We start from the raw sequence: 23,360 nt of genomic DNA on the forward strand, positions 1-23,360 counted from the left end.
CATTTAAAAAAAGATGAGATCAAACACAGAAAGAGAATCAGAGGTGAAGAATGAAACAAAGTCCAAAGGTGAGTTGAAATCATCTTACCTGTATGTGATATGTTTATGTTGCCACTTCTGGCCTGTGAGGGCGTACCGCCGTTTCCTGACACTGACTTTGGACGTACCGCCTATCTGGTCGGGAACACCACACCTGGGCTGCCTCATCCACCTACATGAGCAAGATGGAGCAACATGTGATACGAATCCATAACTGCTGACGGTAAAAACACAGCCAATCCTGATGTAGTTGTACTCTTAGAGAATAAAATAGATCTACAACACATTGCTGTTGTAAGTATTATGTATTTGTACCCATATAACAAGAAGCATCTCACCTTATGGTGTTATCGCTACGTCAACCAAGTGAAGCAGAAGGGAAAAGAGTAGACAAACTGTTAGCTTCTCACATTCCACTCTGGTTCAGCCCAGAGGTTGGACAGCTGTTAGTCCACATTCACACTGCTGGCCACCACACCTCTCTGTTACAGTTCAGTGACCAGTCTGAGCTCAGTTGCTATTTGCAGCATGGATGGCATTTCACCGTTGGTGTGGACAAATGTCAGTGAACACTGTTTTAATGCTCTGAACGTAAAAGAAAACATCCGGTCAGAACATCGCGGTTCAGGATGGGTCCTATCGGCTTCTACTGGCTTCAACGTGAATGATCTACTTGGTTTTATTAGTGCTGCTCTTAGAATAGTATGACTCCTAATGCCCTGCATAATTTAAGCTGCTTCTTTAATAATTCATAAGCCTCTGGTGGGTTTAACGTCATCAACACACCGTTAACACAGTTAGAGGGAGTCTTGCTTCCGCTGCACTGAGGTATGACTGATCGAACGAGGACTAACCGATCCCTGTCCCTCCTCATCCTTCCTCTCTGCTGAGCATTAAAGCTGAAGCGTTTTGCAGCCTTTGATCTGACATCAGAGATGGACTCTCTGCACAAGGTCCCTTTGATCAAATTAAAACGACTCACTTAATCTATGTCGTGACAACTTTATGTCTGGAAAAACACTCCGTTTGCTTTCAGAGTAAAAAAAAATTCCTCTTATCTTCTTAATCCCGAGGCCCTGACTAAATTCACACAATGTCTGCTGTTGTGTTCTTCAGTGTGCAAAAAGTGTGTTAACTTTACTAAGGAAAAAGCATCTAAACAACATCTAAAGCTCTTTCATTAAATAAATATATTTTATTCTTCACTGGATGTTAATAACATTTCACAAGACTATGTTTTCAGGTTTCAAGATTTAGTTCTTTTAGATTTTTACTTGTCATGAAATGAAGAAGCTTCTTTTGTGGCTTCTTTAAGGATTCAGTGTGTGACTCACTCTATGGTGTTGCTGTCCAGAGTTCCTGTGACATTTAGGCCGTAGCGGCGCTGCATGGCAGCAATAGCAGACTGCATGACTTTGGCAGAACGTAGCACTGCCATTCTGGGGTCTGCAGGAGGGAGGTAGCCATACATCTGGAGCCAAGCCTAAAGACAAGGAAATGGAAAAAAAAAAAAACATCAGTCACATGTTTAATCCTAAAGTCAAGACCCTAAAATAAAGAAATAGTCTCTGCAGTCAATCTGACTTTAGGTTAATGAAAAGGAGGTGGTAAGTAATTAACTTTTTACATTTATTTTTAGCAGAAAAATAAATTCAAAACTGTAAAAGCAGTTTTAGGAATGTTAAGCCAAAAAAAAAAAATTACTAGTGCCATACTGTTTTCATACCAGTTGTGATTCCAGCTGATTTCCTTCTAACATTTACAGGCTTGTGTTACTAGAAAAACGTGAAAATCATTTCTTAGAGAATGCAAGATTTATACACTTAAGAAAACAACACTAGTGATTTTTTTGGGGATAAGAATTCTAACAAGATTCTAAACAAGTCATGCAACATTTGGGAGTACACGATATCAGATCTGAAGGTCTCAGTGAGACACAAATTAGTTTCACACATTTCTAGCACTTTCGCACACAAGATTTGCCGTGTAAATGTTCACAAATGTTAGTCATACAAAACTGAGCCTTTGCAAATTATGAGAAGAAATAGAAAATGCACCACAAATATTTTTATATTAGCAACCTCAGCTCAGTTAGACACAACTATTATTTTCGAAATTATATAAATATTTTCAGCAAAAAATATATTTTGCAAAATACTTCAGAATATCAATATGTTAAAGAACAAGATCTTGTGTTTGAGCATTTCATGGCTCTTTTAGAATAATGTCAATACACTCATATATATGTATAAATATATTTTATATGAAATAAAGATGTATACTTTGAAAGAATGTCCCCTTTTGTTTGATGGCACAAGCCAACTATGATAACTAAACATAAATATTTTGCCTCTTACAAGTTGACCAGCGTTTTGCATTTATAGCAGTTATAGAGTGTTGTACTTTTTTGACAAGATTATTAGTTTATCAATTTTTCTTTTTAAATTGTAAAGCAGTGTTCACGTTGATCACGATTCGCATGTCCAGTTTCGATGTTAAGTTATACAGACGAAATCAGAGGTCCCTGCGGGGCGATTTGAGCGTCGGGAGCGGCAGACTGGCGGCAGTGCATATCGGTTGTCACGGCACTATTTAGGGCAGCGTGTTATGAGTTCAAGTCTTTCGTAACCAATCAGGGATTTAGCTTTTGTTCGTGACGTGTGGATGACGTGATCAGCGAGTGGAGTCCAAACCAACATGGAAGAGAATCTGATTGTTCTCCTGAACTTTATGATATTTTTCCAATTTGTATAGTGACAATCATAAAAAGGTCCTTTAATATTTCTTTTTTTCGTCCTCAGACAAGTGTGAGACAGCAAGATGACACAGTGGATCACAGAGAGACGGAAGTACTGCTGAAAGCGGCCATCATTCATACACAGCTCCTGCAGTAGATGGTGAACCCATGTAGCATTGAGGCTTAAAACCTTTGACAGTAGGTCCTCCAGTAACTCCTACTGATGCGTCAAGTATATGATTACATTTTTTGTAGCGAGCAGCGAATTTGACATGTATCGAAAGAGGCGTCCAACGTGATTTGACCCACGTATTGTGTTTGGTATGAATGTAGCATAATACAAATATATGACAAGTCATTTAATGCTACTTATTTCATCTCTTGTGATTTCTACCTTTAATGACCAGTACTTCATGTGAATCCACGTGTAAAGATAACTGCTTGAGAGCTGGGTGCATTGCTACAAAGAAGTCTGTAAAAGGTCAATCCAGAAATATATACACATTTCTACCTAAGACTGTCATCTGTTACTGAGGCGTTTATCTTTCCAGGAAAAGGTCTTGGTGTAATAGAGTTTTTAGTGTCCCATAAAATCCAGCCCAAGGGAATTGCACCTTAGATATTTATACTAGGCAGTAGAAGTAGGATCGGCTAGGCTTTCCCACTGAAGAGGCTTTAGGGATTTGGCTTGTCCCAGCATTGCTCTACTCTCATAGTCTTCATCATGAAAAATGTCAAAAAATCTCTGTCTGCTGCACTATGCAGCAGAGGTCCAACGAGCCAGCGCAGACAAACTTCCAGATTTTCCACTTGAAGTGTAGCAAAAGGAAAAAATCTCAACTATGGGTTAGGGAAAAATTGATTTGGCGATATATCTCAAAATCTCATGTGGAGATATTTGTATCAATATAAAATGCTATCAGGATGATATTTATTTAATTATTTATAGGCAACCTCTAGCGTCTAACTCTTGTATGCCACTTAAACCCCCAACCGCTAGTTGGCAGCACACAACACTCATCAGAGGATTGTTCCATTTAAGAACAAATATATTTTAAGTTACCAAGATAAAAGCACTATGAATTTATTTGGGTAAAAGCAACTTGTTTATGAGATACAGTTGCAGTATTTCGGTACATTACCACGATATGTATCGTATCGTGGGATGCGTATCGGAATACATATCCTATCGCCAACTCTTGCCAATTTACACCCCTAATCTCAACCCCACCACTCAGACTAAATAATAATAAGACCATTTTCCTCTTTGTTCAGCAGCTCTGTGCTGTGAAACCTGAGAGCTATTCATGTACACAATGCGTGGCGCTCCTTCTGTCATTGAGGCGACTGCTGCTCAGGATAACATACACACGGAGAATAGAATATAACAAACTGGGAGGGAAGGAACAGTAAAAAAAAAAAAAAAAAAAAACATTGCTTTGAAAAAGAAGCATATGCGTGTCAATTACGACAAATGAGCTTTATGTCAGGTGGCAAGTCCCAACCATGAGCACTTAAGAGACCCATTCAACAAATGTGTTCTACATTTCTAATTTTAGAATAAGCCTTTTTTAATTATGCTGCAGTTGCTTCTGCTTTTTTTTTTCTGGTTGGGTGAAAAACAACCCAATTACATACTTTATCCTTTTTTTATTTCCCACTGCAATCTAACAATAACAAGAAATCAGCACAATCCCAGGACATGATTAATCCACCCTCGTGCCTTGCAGTTGGTATTTAATGATATTCTGCTCTTAATTGTTTGTTTTCTGCAAATACATGATTGTATACAAACTGCAGTCTTGTCACTAAAACTTAACATGGTATTTCTTTCCATCAGTTGATGATTTTGAGCTTTTAATGTCAATGCAAAAATTCATTCGAGCCCAAATAATCCCCTTTAAAAATGATGGGTTCTATATATGGTACAAGATCTTTTTTTTTAGTGAATTGGATGTTGACTGACATTGATTTGGCTCTAAATGTCTGAGCTAATCCTCAATGTGATGCATTAAGTGAATGAATGGATGCTCTTCCTTCAGACTGTAATAGAACTTCATTAAGTATTTTCTATTTCCATCTCTACTGTAAATCAGCGAGTAGTTTCATTTTTATATCGAAGGCCGTCTGGGTGCAGTTCATTTTCTGTTCCTTGTCTGAGTAGCATCTTTATTATGCAGCCTTGTTCTTCCACCCCGCTGTGCCTAGTAAACTGCACCATCACAGAATAGAGGAACATTCATATATATGTGTATATATATATATATATATATATATATATATATATATATATATATATATATATATATATATATATATACCTATGTTAGTCCTCTAAACCAGTTTGTAAGACGCAGACACAATAACTATTTAGCAGCATTTTTAGACATTGGTGTTTGGATTATTGATGCTTCTTTTGATGTGTTTCACTGAATAAAAAGACAAAAAAACAACTGAAATAATTAAAAAAAAAAAAAATCAAAGAAAACGTCTAGTGGTCAGGTCTTTTCACTAGTTACGAAAAACCAAATGAAAGAACAATATTATTATGTTCATGTTAGTGGTGCAATTTTTCATTCCCAGTTTTGGCAGCACTACACCGTAAAATAATACATTTTATTTGATTATTATTATCAAATCAAAGTTCAAATTGTGTCCCCACAGCCATAAATCCAAAAGATTTGAACAAAAATATATTCACATTTTACAAAACTGATACCTTGCATAAGAAATGTAACGGACGGACTAAGGTTATTGTGCACATTTTTTAGAAGAATATATGTTGTGTTTTATGTGGTCACCAGAAAGGTGATATTAGGCTTCTACACATTCTCACTTTCACTCATTGTATTTTTTAAGTTCATCCAACAAATGCATGCTTGTATGTCAAGGAGGTAATGAACAGGCATTATCCGCATCAGGTTCTGTGTTTACGCCAAGTTATTTTCAATGCCCATACAAGGCGATTCAGAACAGTATTAATTAAATGCTTGAACCATCAGTAACATACAAATAGCTTGGTTATTACCCTTTAGCATCAGAGTTTTAGCTTCATTGTTGACATTCTTTTTATTAGCATAACTCATCAACGGCTTAATCGCGTAATCCCAGCGGATTCTGAAGCAAATAAAAGTAGATTTGCGCCGATATGCAACACTTTACGAAAGTAATATGATGTAATGCGGTAATGTGCATCAGAATCAGTTGATTACCGTTGATCGCATAAACAGTCAACGAGATACGGTATGTCAAAGACTGTGTTATTAGGTGTCACTGGTGACATCTCAAGTATAGTGGTATCCTCAATCTATATCTTTGTTTTCATTGTAAAAACAATAAATAAAAAGACTGTAAACATCTGAAAAACAGCATAAAGAATATCCACACCACATTCACACCTTATCAAAATGTGGAACTATCACAGGAGGGGAACTTTTAAAATCCCACATGGTTAAAACTATTAAGCAAAAAGGGATTTTAGCATAACCATTGGAGATTTTGTTTCACTGTTAGCAGCCAAAAACAGTCGCTCAGCATAAACAGCGCATGTGGTGTAAAACCAGAGTTAATCATGGACTGTTTTATATCTGCAGTAAGCAAAGGCAGTAGGAGGAACCAAAGCAACTGCATTCTCGTGCTGTGCTATATAGCCACTGCTGGTTTACTGAGCTCTGAACCAAGACAGACATGACACAGCAGAAAAAATAGCCTTTTAATTTTGTTGCTACAAGGGATTTCACTCTTATCGCCTTATAAAAGTGGCTTGATAAATTTTGAAATGAAGCAAATACTCCACTAATAATTACTCAGATTACGACAATTCACGGGATAAGATTCAGGATAAACGTCAATGTTTGCTTTCCACAAATAAACTACACCGATACCATAAACTTCAGGAGTCCAAAAGTTTTCCTTTAACGGTTTGGGGTATTTTTCCTAATTTTCTTTACTCTCAGCTTTTATTTCACAGGTTGACTGGGGAAAGTGTTTACCTGAGATTTCAGAACCTCAGCCGTCAAAATAAACAGTAAAACAAAAACTCTGCCTCTCATTCTCCAGTTTAGATGGAACTTCCTAATAAAATAAAAATTGCTCACAAGCAATAAACAAAAAAACAAAAACAAAAACTTCAGAAAAATTCCCGTATTGTTATTGTTAAATATTTACATTCACCCTTAGTGAAATAAATATATCAAATACAAAGAAAATACTCCTCGCATTGCATGCAAAAAGCAATTTTTCAAGGTCTTCTAGTATTTTTTTCTAATGGTTTTCTTAGTTTTTTGTACACTAACAGTTTTTTTTATATTTACTAGTCGATTGATTATCTGAGTAAAGACATTAAAATAAATGACCTACTGCAGCCCTCCGGTTAAAAAAAAATCTAAAAAGACTCACTCTGATGAAAACAGTATTCTTGTGGCGTTTTTCTCATGATGGAGGAGGTATAGAAAGAAAATTAAGCTTAAAATTGCATTTATGAGCATTTCTCTATACAAATCATTGTGAATCAGGAGGAGATGAAAAAAAGCAGTTGGAAAAGAGCTTATCTGTGAATCTGGAAAATATGCTGGGCGGGTCACAAACTTCCTGCTTTAAAAAATAGTCACAAAGTGCTACAAAATTGTCCCAGTTGGTGTCCTGGCATACACTGATCAGACTATATAGAAATATCTGATATAATTTAAGATGATTAAAGTTTTGTGTAAATAAAAATTGTTAGATTTAATACAAATGCATCAAATTTGAAACTAATTTAAGAAGAGTTTTGATAAACGTCATTTTTGAATCATTGCTTAATTTTTTAAGCCATCAATCAAGAGCATTTGCTTTTAACTGTCTACTGAAGCCTGAGGATCCCACATCAGCTGATGGAAACATCATGATCTGCTTTAGGGTCCAAATCAACTTTACTGGCTTTTATACTGAAAATTCAGCAGCTATCTGCAGCAACATTGACATGCTGACAGCTACTAAATTACAGAGAAGAAATGACAGAAAAACAAAAAACCCTTCCCATAAAAAAGTGTGTTTCTTCTTCATCTGCCTTCATGCAGCCACTTCCAGTGGGAATGCCAGTCCGTGAAGTAAATGTCACAGTTGGAACGACGAGTCAAAATAAACAAATGACCAACTAAGATTACAAAGTCCAGAGAACCTTTGATGTTTTTGGTCTTTTTTTTACAGTTAAATAATGTCAAAAGCAGCAGATGGTAAAGCTCAAAGGGAATATTTAATTTCAGCATCGCTGATGCATGCACCGACTTCAATCAAATCCAAACCAACAACAAAAAGCTGCTGAACCTTTTAGCTTGCACGTCTCTACAGCATTAACTATAAGATACTCTCTGCTGCAGTTATCTTCAGTCCAGATCTCTTCACGCTTCCCTCCTAATGTCCACTTTCCCTTATCTCGTCCTGTAATCACATAAATTCTTCCCTCTTATCTCGTCTTCAGGCTTTTTGTTGTGAAGGAGCATCAGCCCGGTCCTGCAGCCTCCACCTCTGAAACGTCCCTGTTGCTTTGGCGATGGCAGAATTATTAAAGAGGCTACAGTTCAGGCATTGCACTGCAGATTAGCAGAAAACAACATAGTGGTGTTAGCTTTTCTCTGTCTCTCACATTGGACTGCTCTGTGACAGTCTGTGACAGCGGAGACAAATTTTCATTAAGTACATCCGTCTGATGGATTTGGCCTTTTTTTTAAATAAAAAAATGTATTCTTTTCCTACATTAAATGTAACTGTAATAGGGAAGTGTTATTAAATATGAACAGACTGTCTTCTAGCTTCTTCCATTTTTTAAATTGAATGCCATCTATGTTTCAGGATGCTTTGAGAAGTAACAAAAAAAAAAGGAAACATAGGATTTTTAAGTAAGTCAGTGTGGAAAATGTTTTGTTTCCAGACTGTGGTGCCCTTATCAGATCCAGAGATTTATTAGAAGAGAAACCCAAAAGGCGAGACTGCAGCTACGTCTGTCGCTCCGACATCAACAGGATATTGGATGGTGTTTGTGTTCCTAGCGGGAGGTTAGGGGTTGCTCTGAGTCTCGCATGAGAGAGGAAGAGACAGTGAAAGAAGGAGGTAGGATGTAAAGGGTGTTGCTGTCAGGGAAGGTTTTCTGTACAACACTGGAGTGAAACAGTCTGATAGCACAGAAGATGAAAAGAGTAGAAGGGGCCAGCAGTGATTTCAATGAAAATGTCTTTATTTTGGCACCAGGCAGGAGATAAACACTCCAAGCGCCACATTTATTCCGCCTTAGTGTACAATATAATCAAAACGTGTTGTCTGATTGAGATATTTGTTCTAAATGAGTGCAAACACAGAACACGTACCATATTTTTCAGACTATAAGTCCCTCCAAAGTGTAAGGGTGTATTCAGAGTGGGAAAACCGTTTGGCCCGGACACAGTTGTGTCCAGCAAACCAAATGTGTAAAAAAAAAAATAATAATAATAAAAATAAATCACATTCAAGTCGCACTTTTAGGAAAAATTAATTTCAACAAATACGGAACAAGATCACACATTTCATCTTAAAATAGAAATATTAATAATGGAATAGATAACAACAATAGACTGAATATATGCAAGCTTCAGTACTGTAACACACAGATGCTCATTTAGCTTCAAGAAACATGGGAGAAAAATGAATCAAAACACGGCTTTATGGTTGATTTTGTAAGGAAATAACATTATAAAATGCCAAAAATTTGATTTTGCATCATAAAGGCCCATTCAAAAAAAAAAATCTCATATTAGTCGCCAGAGTGTAGGGCTGCACAATATGAGGAAAGTCACAGTTCCCAGTAACCCATGAGCTCATACATTGACACACTCATGACAGCTCCGTTGCTACACAAGACGCCAACCTGTAACTGCCAGGAGCAATGTGGTTTTCAGTGTCTTTCCCAATGGTACTTGGACCTTTCCGCTCTACCACTGCACCACAGTCGCCTAACTGATTGTGAATTAGTTTTTAACCTTACAGACTGGGAATCCTGACAATGTTGAATTTAAAGAGCACACAATAACCCTTGGTGTACCTCACTTCTATTTTGCTCGTCTGCCTTCATCTTTTAAGCGAACCAATTGAGAACTGACGTGCATGTGAGCCCTGATCAGTAGGTGTGCAAAAACGGATCCGCCATTGGTTTGCATTGGGCTGATTTAATGCCAGTTTTTTCCACTCTGCAATTGTTGCCACCCAAATCATGTATGACCTAAATGAACCCCAACCTCACCCCAATAGGTCCAAAATGGTCAACAGGTGTTGAAACACGTCTAAGGTAGCGGCTCTAGAATTGAAGATTTACCAATCACCTCTTACTCCACAATGTCAACAGAGTTTTCATCTTACCTAAAAATGAAATGATTTCTATAATCATAAAAACAATGCTAAGTTTTATATACAAGCATAAAGAGGCAGGGTACAAGCAAAACAAAGTTTCAAAACCAGACTGTGCGTATGTTTCTGTTGTGATGTCGGGCCGTTTTGCGTTAAGAATGTATAAAGGGCAGCTTGATTGTGAATATCCGATGAACTGACTTTACTACAGTTCTTTTCGTCTTTACAAGTAAAACGTCGAAATGTTCCCTCACGGTCAGAATCCATGGTTTTAGGTGAACTAGGGTTCACTTGGTTGGTCTGAACCAGAGTTAAAAAGGGCTTTCCAAGCTGTTCAACTAAAGAGCAATATCATATCATAGCAATGTACCCTGTCAATTATAGGTTTTCTTTCGTGACTCAAAACGTAAATACTGTACAAGTAATAGTTAAAAATGAATTAAGAACTCTATTTATTTCTAAGAGTGCAGATTAAGTTAGGAGACAGGAGTCCCGTATAATTCATTCCATTGCTTCAATTTCCGTCAGTAGACTCTCCATTTTGCTATAATCCCAAACAAAAAAAGTAGTTTTAACAATGATCTTGCTGAATCAGGAGGATGCCTTTTCTCCTTTTCAACCTCTTATCTGCCCTCACCTCTTTCTGTTTTGTCTCTTCATTCCCACTTTCTTCTGCCTTCCTCCCTTACTATTGATTTACTCTTTCACGTCATGATCTATGGTTGTTGGTATTCTGCTAATGCAAGGATTCCTGAGAGCAGGAGGCTACAGCTCAGCAGCCCCCTTTATTCAACAAGACAGAAAATTCCCCCCATCCTTTCTCTGCAAACGGATAACAGGGAGCTTGTAAGCATAGGCGGTGGTATTTAATAGAGCTGCGACTTGGGCTTCTTGCTAGTGGAGTAACAGTGCTGGATTTGGTGCCCATTCTTTACAGAGTAAGGATAGAGGGTTGGAAATGGAAAACAACAGGACTATTCTGGACAAAGTCAGGTTAAAAATGCATGAGAGACGTTGTATATAAAAACGTCATAAATTTCTAATGAAAATATATTGAGAGCACGTTTTTGTCTGTAGTTCTGTGTACTGGATAAAACCACGTTTTTACTTACAGGTTGATAGATGCTTCATTCATTCATTTATCTGCTCGTTTGAAACAGTCGAGCATTGATACACCATTTAAAATGAATAAGTCATTTATGTGGAACTTGTTATGAGGACTTTTGAAGGAGTTCCTCAGAGGAGAAAGTATCAAAATGAGGTAAAACTTCCCCCAGAAGTTGAGGCACTGTTAAAATGAGAGGATAAGGCATCCGCCAGCTGCTCTTACTGAAGGTTGAAATCGTTGAAATAGATCAAAGTCTATTTTCTGAGTTTTCCACATTCAAGTTTCCATTGAAGAGGATTTCCATTACACCTTGGATGCAAAAAATAGTAAATGAGTACAAATTTGGCCCTTGATCTTTCACCCAAAACCCTCTGTACCAGAAAATGTCATTTACGTCGGCCAACAGACAACGAAAAGTACAGGCTACTTGTTGAAACATCTGTCTTTATCACCACCACTCAAAGGAGGGGCACTTATGTGAAATTGCACATCTTTGGAAAAATGTGCAACTTCCTGCCACTCTGAGACTTTTCCACACAAAATTTAAATGCGAAAAACATTCTTGAGAGTATACCAAGTTAGGAGTTGGAAATACAATCCAAGTAACATTTGAAAGGTGGCACACTGCCACTGAATCGAAGTCATCATGTCTCCAGAGCACCTCTCAGAACCACCTGGCTAGTTGGCTTCTACCTGATGAGCAAAGGATCGACCAATTAAGTCATGAGTGCCGCAAAAAAGCTAACTGCTAGGGTGACAGGATCACTTTGTTATAGCTGTGGATGCCTGAACAGCATGGCAGCTTACAGACAGCATGTGGCAGCTACTGATGTTGACGTTTGAGACTGCTCAGCTGATAGGAGCCCAGTCCCCTCAGATTACAGAGACAGCGGCCACTTGTGCAGCAGATCACATGCACATAAATTGTTTATTGTCATTTGAGAAGGCGAGTCTGGCTTCAGTCATAAGGGAGAGGGAACCCACAAGGAGACGGAGGAGATTGTGTGACCCCTGTTGATTCCTTTGTCAAAAATTATAAATCAGCAAAATAATTTATCTAACAGTCCCTGAAACATACACAACAAAATGTAATTTAAAAAAAGGTATGCAGCTTACTTAATTCTTACTAAATTTGGAATCAAAGAGCAAGTACCAAAGGGAAGCTGTGACAATAGGTTGTGACAGAAAGCAATAACTCAGTTTTACAGTTTTAAGCACTATTTCCATTAGATTAGCCTTAGCTAGTAGCCTTTGCAAATTTTGATGTCAATGATCTTAGACCTAAGCGTTCTGCAGTGCATGTATTTGTACATTAAAGAAAGTGTATTCTCTTTGTGCTCTGTGTTTTCCGCTGTTTCTCATCATTTCTCAGAATTAACAGCCCAGGGCAGAAATCCTGCCAAAAATCACACTTTGAAGTCCTTTTTTCTCAATTAGATTCACAAGAAGGTCCCAGTGCACCTCAGGAGACGCCACCACTGTGATTGTACTTCGTCCTCTTTGCCATCCTGTCTTCTACACATCAAAGCTACCTGGTCAGAAACAAGGAAAGCACCTCCGGCATTGACCCAACTATACAAACCGCTCCACCACATGCACCTTTGACCAACTATCCCTGCCACTATCGTGAAATTATGATTTGCTACTCTCACAGAGGGGTCACACAACACATATGTGATTTTTAATCGTCTAATATTTCACAAGCACAAAAATTTCACCTTTCCTTAGCTAGTTTTGTCATGTAAAAGTTGTTCATTTTTTCACTACTTGCAGTTTGGTTTTGTTTGGATACGACTGAGACAGTTACAGTAAGCCATAAGGTACTTGTGTGCCAGATAGTGTTGACAGACAGGAACGTTGCTTGAAGGCTTCCAACTGCCAATGAGTTCTTTTACTTCAGGCCAGTAGTCATCACACAAGGCTGCTGGAGATATTTAAAACCCCTCGGCTCTTTATTCTGCTCATCTAATCAGTGAGGGTTTTAGGTACACCCGGGAATGCTGACAGAATACAATTAGCTCCCTGCTAGGACAGAAAATCAGCAGTGGGAAAGTCTTGCTTGGAGTCGGGTTTTTTTTTTTTAAAGCTGACAATGACCACAAAAATACAGAAAACAAAATCCCTTTTCTTGAATAATCCCAGCTGCCACATCTCAGTAGATTGGCCAGAAACACTGTTGTTTTTGAGCCTCTTTATCCATGAAAGGTTTTTTGTTTTTTTTATACAGCAAACATAACCTGAAATAAAATATCTACATTTATCTAGATGATTTAAAGAAGACACCTGACAAAATGAATCATCTGTGAGACCCAAACACAGGTGATTTGTGGGAACGTGTTCCCGCCTTCTTGGTGCTGCCTGTCACTTCCGACCATCCTGAATTATTCATCAATTACACACTGAACCACTGGCGATTGTGCCAGGGTCGTCAAGGCAACCACTGCCTTTCCAGCCTACACCGACAACTGCGAACCCACACACATAAATCCCAACTGCTGAGCTTGAATTTGTACTGTGAAATTTGTAACTGGCTGACTTTTAATGATATCCAAACTTATCAACTGAACTTTACGACCCCGATGCAATGTGATTATTGCTGCGTATTTCCCTGCTTCGCCCACACAAGCACAGACGCATCGTATGCACAGCGTGTCCACTATATCAGTGGCCCCATTAGGATGAAATGTCACAAAAATGTCACCCAAAAATGTCAGAGTGTAATCACACATACTAAACAGCAGCTAAAACTGGGATAATCTTTGAAGGGTATTAAGCTTTTAAAAGATGGAAAATGACAACAAGGTGTCTTTGTTATGGCACTAATCAACTGCTATAAGATGCAAATCCTAAAACACAAAATCCTAGATAAGTCTTAATCTTCTATTAATTTTAGGTTATAAAGCAATGCTTTCATTTGAACGTGCCTCACAAAATCGAAATGGAATAATAGAGTGAAAACATGCGTGCAGATTTGTCCCTGAGATTTCTGTCAAAAGCCTAATTGACAGCGTTAGACACAAGGCCCCACTGGCACCATCTAATGTTGCAGCTGTCAGTCACATTTAAGATTTAGCAGCTCAGTAAGCTGTGACCAAAGATATGCCTCAGAAAGGTGTCGACCATCTGTTCCCACACTGAAAGAAAGACTTAGAACAATGCATACCAGCAACAAGCGGCTTTTGCAAAAAGTCGGCTTTGTGTTTGATGATGAATCATTCAGGTCTGTGCAAGTGTTGCTTAAATTTTTCACGACAGGGTTGAGCAGACTGACACGGACACCCCGATTGCTTGAAAAACGGCTCCATCACCAAAGCCAAATGATGAAAAGAATGGAATATGTATATGTGTCTGTGTTTGTGGTTTCTCATTTCATATCATAGCTTGATGAAAAAAAAAAAAAAGAGGGTGACACCGTACCGATACCGATGCAAAAACAATCATGTGTGCGCCTGGATGCACTCATGACACCAGAGGTGGTCTCATGTACACAAAGTATACTGTATCTGGAAGGGAGAAATTGCTGCAGGAAAAAGAGCCCCGACAATCTAATATGTAGGCCACTGCTGAAGATAAAGAGTCTAAAATGTTACGGAAGTAAAAAAGATTAACAGACTGCACTTTAATACAAATAAAAGCCCAATCTAACCCATGATTTATGGAACACAGAAGCAATTACAATTATATTTTTATGTATGCTGTTCTGGGAAAAAGCCCCAGTTGCAGAGGAAGTGATTTATTTTCAATTTAAGTTGAGAAGCTAATGTTGAGGAGCCAATGTCGCCTCTGATAACCACCATGCTGGAGGGGAGAAAGGTAAACTTATTTGGGCAAGATATGTATAAAGTATACCAATTGGTTCCCAAGTAATTTCTGGGAAAATGCGGAGAAAAAACACAGAGTGAGCAAGTGCTTAGTATTAAACCAAGCATGCAGTCTCTTTTAGTCTAATTATCTACTGTGAGGTTCCACTGCAGCCTGACTTTAAAGGTCTAGTGGCCTGCAAGATTGTGGCTCCCAGCACAAAAAGCTTCAAGGCCCAAAAACAGCACATATTTATGCACTATTTGCTCTCCATTATTCAGATGCCACTCAGGGGGCTGAGCATGCCAACTAGTAACATGAGCTGACACATGGATGACGCCCCGCTGTTCCTCACGTTGAGACAACAGCACTGTAGTTTCTGCTGGAGAGCTTTGCAGTATTATGCTGATGAAAACAGCTTCACTGGTTTTAGTGGCATGAGATTAACCCAAACACTACTGATCCCAAGTACTGCCACACAACAACCAGGCCACTAGACATTTGGTTCTTCAGTTTAGAAGGGAAAAAAAAGGCAAAACTGAATGTTTTTTCTTTTGTAATATAAAAATAGACTGAGATCCATTTTAGATTAGATTTCATACAACAAAACAAAGTCTCAGGTTGGGGAGTTAGGGAAAAGGCTATGCGCTAATAAACGAGACCAACTTGTTTAATCATACAAGTATGTTGCAAAAACTGGGTTGTTATGAAGAAGAAAGAATAGCTTATTGTAAGGAGCACTGAATGTATGGTCTATTTTCGAACTTATGTCATATAAGGTGCACCACACTATAAGGCACATAAAGCAAGACAAAAGAGTCAGAGATAAGTCCATCAGTCAGGCTTTATTAAATGTATTAACAGAAATCTTGAACTTGATTGTTATACGCTACAGGTTAGAAGTGTTAATCATATTCACAATATCTGTAACTCCCAACCTTGTTTGAAAACACGTAGAACAGACTGATAAACTAAAAAACAAACATTACTGTGACAATGCTAACTCCAAACTTTTCTAGTAACACTACAAAAAAGGGTTCGACTCTGCTACATGTTAGCTGCGTTAGCGTATCCATAACACCCAACCAAACAGTCTGACAGAGCGCTGTGCACCTCTCAAAATTGCTTCATCAGTAAACACACCCAGAATTAATCCATATATAAAGTGCTCTGGATTACAAGGCAAATTAATGTGCCTTATAGTGCCAAAAATAACGGTAAATTACGTGTGATGGTGATTAGCCTAAATAATAGAGTATTCACACAACAATATTAGCACAATAACATTTAAATCAGTTTAGATGAAAATCTGCAAAAATAAAGAATTCTAGTATACGTTGGTATCATGCTAGCAGACCTAGGTTTTATTGCTGTTACTGTTAAAATTACACTGCAGATATATCAGAGAATATTAGTAATGTTCCATGAACCGTCCGATTGTATTTTGTAAACTGTCTAGCAGTTTTACAGTTATTCACCATGTTTGTTTTAAAGCTTGATCTAGCGAAATCTCAGAAAATCTCGACGAGAGTAGTGTTAGGTAAAGGAAAAGCATAAAAGATCAATCTCTACTTTTATTATTGACTTATTAAGGTTGGCTCTATTCAGATTGATTACTCGATTTTATCAACCCAGCCCTATGTAAAACATATTAATCTGATTTCCTAAATGTTTGTTTTATTTGCCATTATTTAACATTCATCAATATTCTTAGAAACATTTAGTCCTAAAGGGGTTTTGTGTATCTTGTTAAGTTCTCATCCCAATTTCCAAATTGAAAAAATAAAAACTGCAGGCTGAATAAGACCATTAACCCTCCTTTTTATCCTTAAAGACAAACAGTACAGACCAAAAGTTTGGACACATCTTCTTATTCATTTGAATGAGCAGGTGTGTCCAAACTTTTGGTATATATTTTCTAAATATTTCATCAAAACAATCACTGGCAGCACATAATGACTTACAATCACCAGCTATGAGTACATATGACCTAAACCATTAAATCACTCATCGATTCCTCCCTCAGTCGAGACTGCAATTTTGCACCGCCTTTGTCATAAAGCAGATTATCTCTGACTAAGCAACTTCACTTTGTCCCTGGTGAGCAGAGGTGGGATTCAAGCACTCCGCTACTGAGAGCGAGGCACTGCACCTGATGTCTCCATGACTGAATGCAATGCAGTGTTTCCATCATGCTGTGCAGCTGGACGTAATTACAAAAGTAAGCTTCAAATGCAACAAATCCTCAATACAAAAAAAAAAAAGAGAATGTAAGACGCAAACAGCTGTGGCTGACATTATATCAGCAAGTTATAAAAACACAAATATTGGAATACTCAAAGATTAAACCATTAAGTCAATCTAACCCAAATGAAACAGTCTGTAGTGAACTATTCAAACTGCGAAGCATCAAACTGTGCCATAAATTGAAAACCTCCAAAAGAGCAATGAGAGGAATAACTTAGGGATATTTCTGTGTTTGTGGCACTAAGTGAAGAAATGATGCAATATTCATTGAGATTCTCCTAAACTGTCTGACCTGTCAAACCTGAACAGGAAAAAGAGATTAAAACTCCATTAACTCTCTTTTATGCAGCAGTCGGAGTCGCGTGGAAGAGGAGGATAAAAATAGCTCCTGAGAGCTCGACTACTCACACGGCCCACCTACAAAACCTGAACGAGCTCTTAAAAAAAAGACAACAACAAAAAAACGTATAATTCCTAAATAAGTTCAATGTCAGTTAAAAAAAAAAGATATTTTGGGGGAAAAAAGGAAAAAACCCAGAGAAGACTTGTTCTTCAAATAAATATCACTTTCTGTCAGTGATGAGATGAGATCCGATGAGGCAGATAGATTTACCAAAATTTCTCTTCTATAAAGGCGCACTTAAGGGCCCTAATTTTTTATTTATTTTTTTTAATGATTGTGCTTTATAATATGGACTGCCTTATATATGGATTAATATATGTATTAATGATGTTGAAGCAGATTATGAAAAGTACAAAGTGCTCTGTCAAGACTGTTTTTGCACGAGTTCCAAACAAGTTTGGGTGTTATTGTAAATATGCCAATGCAGCTAAAATGTAGCGGTGTCGAACAGAGTTTTTTAACGTGTTACTAACAAGGTAGCGAGTTAGCGCAGTCACAGTAACAATTGTTTAAGCGGTGTCAGACCTTTTATACGTGTTGCAAACAAGGTTGGGAGTTACAAGTAAAGTGAATACGCTAACGCGGTTAACGCTTCTAACGTAGCTAATGTGTAGTGTGTTACTAACAAGTTCTAGATTACTGTTAACGAAGTTTATAAAGCCTGACATGTGGACATATCTGACTTTTTTTTTCTCGCTTAATAAGCCTTATAGTTCAGTGCGCCTTATATATGACAATTTTTTTGCAAAATTCTATTCATTGATGGTGTGCTTTTGAATTCTGTGTGCCCTGTAGTGTGCAAAAGGCTGTATTTCCCTCTAATTTCTATGCATTTCAGACATCACAAGTGCAAAAAGCAAGTCCACACTTTTTCCAATGAGGACAGAGATTTCTCTGTTTTTAGATGTGTGGACAAACAAGCATCGGTCTTTCCTGAGATTCTGCACAACTGGAGTGGGACAGTATCAAAGCCGAACTTCAAATACTTCTTATGCTCTCAACCTTTTCCTCTGGACCCTCACTGGAAGAACTGCTCAGTGTAAAGCCAACTTCATGCTTACAGCTTTGTTGCGGCTTGAGGATAATGGGATGCAAATGCCAGTAATGTGCTCTCTGGCAGCCTTAAAACAGAACTAACAACAGTTAAATTAGGGGGCCGTTAGGGGCTCACGTTACAGTGGAAACCCCACTTCTGGCGGAATCAAGAGTGTCCACATGGGGAGACTTTGAAGTCCTGAACACATGCTGAGAAACCGTAAACACACAGATATCAAAACCATGCACCGTGTCCTTAGCAGTGTCTTTTGCAGGACAGGTAAACAAGGCTGCCAATCACAGCTTTTTGTGCAGCCATGATACTGCCATTACTTTAATGTTACCAACGGAAATAGATGTGTTTTTGTATGTTTTCATTCAAAAACACTTAAGAAATCCTCTTGCATTTATGCATTTGACAAATCCAAAAGTGTTTGTCTGATTTACCACATTTCTGATTATAGAAAACAACAACTAAATGTGGCGAAGAACATTTAAAAAAAATAAATAAAAGGAAGCAGAGGCAGATAATTGACTTTAAATGAGACCATTTCAATGCAGGAGGCTCTATGAAATCACAGTGATCCTACTGCTAATATCACTCTATCACTCCATTAATTCATCTCTGAATGATGCCTTGCAGTGGAGCACAGAGATGGATGTTATTGAGCAGCATGGGGGCTTAACAGTAGACAAAGAAAATGCTGTCTTGGGCACATAAAGGAGGTAGTCTTGCAACTCAACCCAGAATCAATTATCTGAGACTTATGAAGGAGCCTCTTTCCAGCTTCACTCTGTCATGTGAGCTCCAGCATTTTAACCAAATGACTTGTGGCACTGGGGTGAAATCTGCAGCCAAACAGCATGGCATGCATGCCCAGCTTTGCAAATCTTCTGGCTCTGTGGAGCATGACTGGCTGTCAGTCCATGAGCAAAAAGTGATCTTGTTCAGCGGATATGTGCAAGTGTGAGAGTGCAGCTGAGTGTGAGACAGTGGAAATTCGTTTCCCCTTGGATGCAATGCTGGATGTAAACAGGCGGATGCTCTAAAAAAAAAAAATGGAAGGAAATTCATGTTGGTTCAGCAGACTTTTGAAAGAAATTCCCTGTTTTATGAAGCTCCCCACACTCATCCTTATCCATTTGTCAGTCAAAGATAAAAGATGTGTGTTGTTTTTTTTTTATGTTGTTATGGTTGCATCATCTTTATTTTAAATGCTAGGATAGTTCAAATATACTCCACCACCACCTGTTTACATACAAAAGGTGAGATGATTTTGCATTATTTTTCATATTTTCCCACCCAAAGCATTATGGGTAAATCATTTTAAAGTGCAGAGTATAAGACAGAAAGCTCAGCTGGGTTTCCAACAAACAAAGCCCCTCTTGTTTTTAAACACAACAGGAACATGAGCTACAGTGCGTCTCTAATTCTTTGTAATGTTTTGCCACCAAAAATATATTTTTTTTCTCCCACAAATGTTCTTACCTCGACACTGAAGGTCTGACTCTCCCCCTTCACGGCACATAAAATCCACAGCAACAACTGCAAGCATAACGTCCCCATACAGCAGCTATGAAGACATCTCCTACTGCCGCGTGCCAATAAAACCATAGTGAAGCCCTCTGTTGTGGCTTGCAGTCCGTGTTCTGTTCAGTCCACAGCGGATATCAACGACGAGACCACCGCTAACAAATCCTAGACATTTAGCAGCAACATTGCTGATGCCTCCGTCCGTGCCTCTGTCGGGAGATGAAAGCCGAAGGAGATGAGAGGAGAAACGGGTTATTTTTTTTGTCGACTGCTGTTGTGTTGTTGGGGTCCTTTTATTTTTCTTCTTCCTCTTTTTTTTTGGCAGCAGTTTCTGGAGGAGGTTTTGCCCGTTGAAAGACACGCGCCGTCAGCAGCCTCCCGGTCCGCCAGCCCCCGGGTCGGTCCTCCGGTACACCGGCCGATGCTCCAAGCCGACGAGTCCAGCCCGTTCTCTGCAAGCGCGCGGCATAGCTGCCCGTTTTCATTCACGTTTCCCATCAAGTGCGCATGCGCGAACTCGAATGCACTCGCCCCCCACCTTACCTTAATTAAAACAAAAGGAAGAAAACACTAACAAAATTGCTTAAAAATAAAAAATGAAAACACAAAACTAATTTTAGTAATTATGAACTATTTTATTTATCATAATTTAACGTCATTAAACTCCACTTTCAGGCATGCCAGCTCAATTTTTTTGTGTGGGATTACATTGAGATTGCGTGTTTTATAAAGCTTTCACTGAATCTTTCATCGGAACTATCACAAATACTTTAGACGAGCTTTAAACGCTCTAATGTCTATTATCAGATTTTTTTTAAAGCAAAAAGTTTTCAAACAATGCCTATATAACTTCGCAAATCTACAAAAAGTATGTATTTATCTTTTATAAAATTGTATTTTATTTTTCCAGAACAAAAATAAATAAATAAAATATTTCGTTGCGTCAACGTCTCTGTGAATGTTTCCCATGGATGTGTCATCAACCCGTCAGTGCCGGTAGAGGGCAACAGCAGGCGCTGAGCTCACTTCAGGTAAACACAGTCATCAGTGTGAGAAAATCAACAGGAACTTCAGGATGCCAGTTACATCCAGGAAAATGTGATTGACTTTGTTTTTACTGCAGGGAAAATGACCAGTTCAAGATTTCTCCGTTCTGCTTTTACATGGAAAACCTTTTATCTTTATTTAATCTTTATGACATCCATCCCAAACCTTCTGACAGCCCATTTCAGTGTTGCACATGTAAGCTGTGGCTCTCCCGTGCTACTCAAAGAATGTTAAATGGAAAAGTTTTCCTTTAATCTTCTCAAATAATAAAGGAGGGTCAGATCTAATGAGCCAGATCAATGATTTCCCATTAGACTAACAGCAAGGGATGAGGATCTTGTGGACGTGCGTGTCATTGTGTGTCAGAGCAAAGCTGGGAGAGCTGCACCATTAGACCAATGATGAGGTTTCAATTTGGGTTCACAACCGCACACACACTTCTAAGAGAGATTCACACTAATCAAACTAAATGGAAATCTCAGTTTACATGTAAAGCTAGGCAAATCCTGCAACCATTGTCATCATATTGAATTTGCTTGTTTAAATCTATGTGAAAACATGAGCCAAGATGATAGAAAAAGAACAAAGTATCACGTAAGCCAGAAAAATATAGACAGTTCTACTTACGGTCAGTTTAGCAACATTAAGACATGTCATTTTTAGTATTTCGTTGGGTAGACTGCATAATGCAAACATGTGGTGTGCATTTACAGCATGTTGTTGGAGTAAAAATGCTGAGTTTTTCTTAAAAAGACTGGAAATAGAGTAACAGAGATGCCAAACAATTAAGTACTGAAATACAGTTTTAGAACTTAAGCACACCACAGCAGAGGTATAGCCTCAAACTCATAATTAACCCAACATCAATCCAATCATCTATCCATCCATCAGGTGGTTGAGCGGGTCGTCCAATGATCGAAGGGTTGGCGGTTCGATCCCCGCTCCCACCAGCCAAAATGTCGTTGTGTCCTTGGGCAAGACACTTCACCCCTCCTTGCCTCCAGTGTGGCTCCACTGGTGTGTGAATGTGTATGAATGTAGGCGCGAAATGGCAGCCACGCCTCTGTCAGTCTGCCCCAGGGCAGCTGTGGCTACAACCGTAGCTTACCATCACCAAGTATGAATGAGGAGTGAATGAATAATGGACATAATGTAAGCGCTTTGGGTGTCTTGAAATGCGCAGATAAATCCAATCCATTGTTATTATTAATTGATCATCTTCTTCAATTCTTACAGATCTCATAGAAAGACACTAAAGTGGAAGTGCAACAGCTAACTGATAAAATCTAAAAAAGACTTATTGGTCTACCACAGGATGTGATTAAACATGTCTGTAATCCCTTACTAGATATCCAAACAACAGAAAGTATCTCTGAATGTACAGGGGCAGCTTCACCTCAAGCTTTTTGCAGACGACTACACTTGTCCATACATCTCTGCGGGAGGCTCCAGCCAACAAACCAGGGAAGCTTGCCTTTATCAATGATTGTAAGTGCTTTCTCACAGCCCACAGCTCATGACCACCAGTCAGTCATAAATTAACTGGTAAATCAGACCTTTCTTCACAACTAAGCTCTCTCTTAAGATCAACAGACCGACACAAGATCAAAACAACTCATACACTCCGATGGTTAATATCACGCCTTATCTTTTTGTCCCTCAAGAGCATAATACCAATATTGTCACGTTTCCCAGCAATAGGAAAAATGAATTTACAACTTGAGCATTCAACCTTAAGCTGGCTTGGAAGTGATGGTTCTCATGCTAACATTCAGTCAATATTTGAGTCGTTTAAGCCTGGATAATAATAATAATAATAAAAATGATGGGTTGGATTTATCTTTGCTTTTCCAACGCTCTAAGCGCTCACAGTGTGTCTATTATTCATTCACTCCTCATTCATACTTGGTGATGATAGAGGTGTGGATGCCAGTACGTGCCTACGGCCCCTCTGACAATCACCAGGACAATCATTCCCATTCACACACCAGTGGAATCACACTGAAAGTAGGGAGGGTGAAGTGTCTCACCCAAGGACACAGCGACAGTTTACTGG

The 23,360-nt window shown here is 38.5% G+C and overlaps 1 protein-coding gene across 2 annotated transcripts in view; it reads right to left on the reverse strand.

Moving 5' to 3' along the window:
• mmp16a (matrix metallopeptidase 16a (membrane-inserted)) overlaps window positions 1-20,754 on the reverse strand; it is a 72,440-nt gene extending 51,686 nt beyond the window's left edge. The window contains exons 1-4 of one of the 2 annotated variants that reach the window (XM_023949881.2): window positions 20,213-20,754; window positions 1,374-1,522; window positions 378-392; window positions 89-211 (exon numbers count right to left, since the gene is read on the reverse strand). In XM_023949881.2, coding sequence (XP_023805649.1) covers window positions 89-211; window positions 378-392; window positions 1,374-1,522; window positions 20,213-20,338 — 413 coding nt within the window. In that variant the 5' untranslated portion in view covers window positions 20,339-20,754. 2 annotated transcript variants of the gene reach the window in all.
• Window positions 20,755-23,360: the final 2,606 nt, after the last annotated feature.

Source organism: Oryzias latipes, chromosome 20 (genome assembly GCF_053564925.1).
Source record: "Oryzias latipes strain Hd-rR chromosome 20, Olatipes_Hd-rR_3.1".
Lineage (NCBI taxonomy): Eukaryota > Metazoa > Chordata > Actinopteri > Beloniformes > Adrianichthyidae > Oryzias > Oryzias latipes.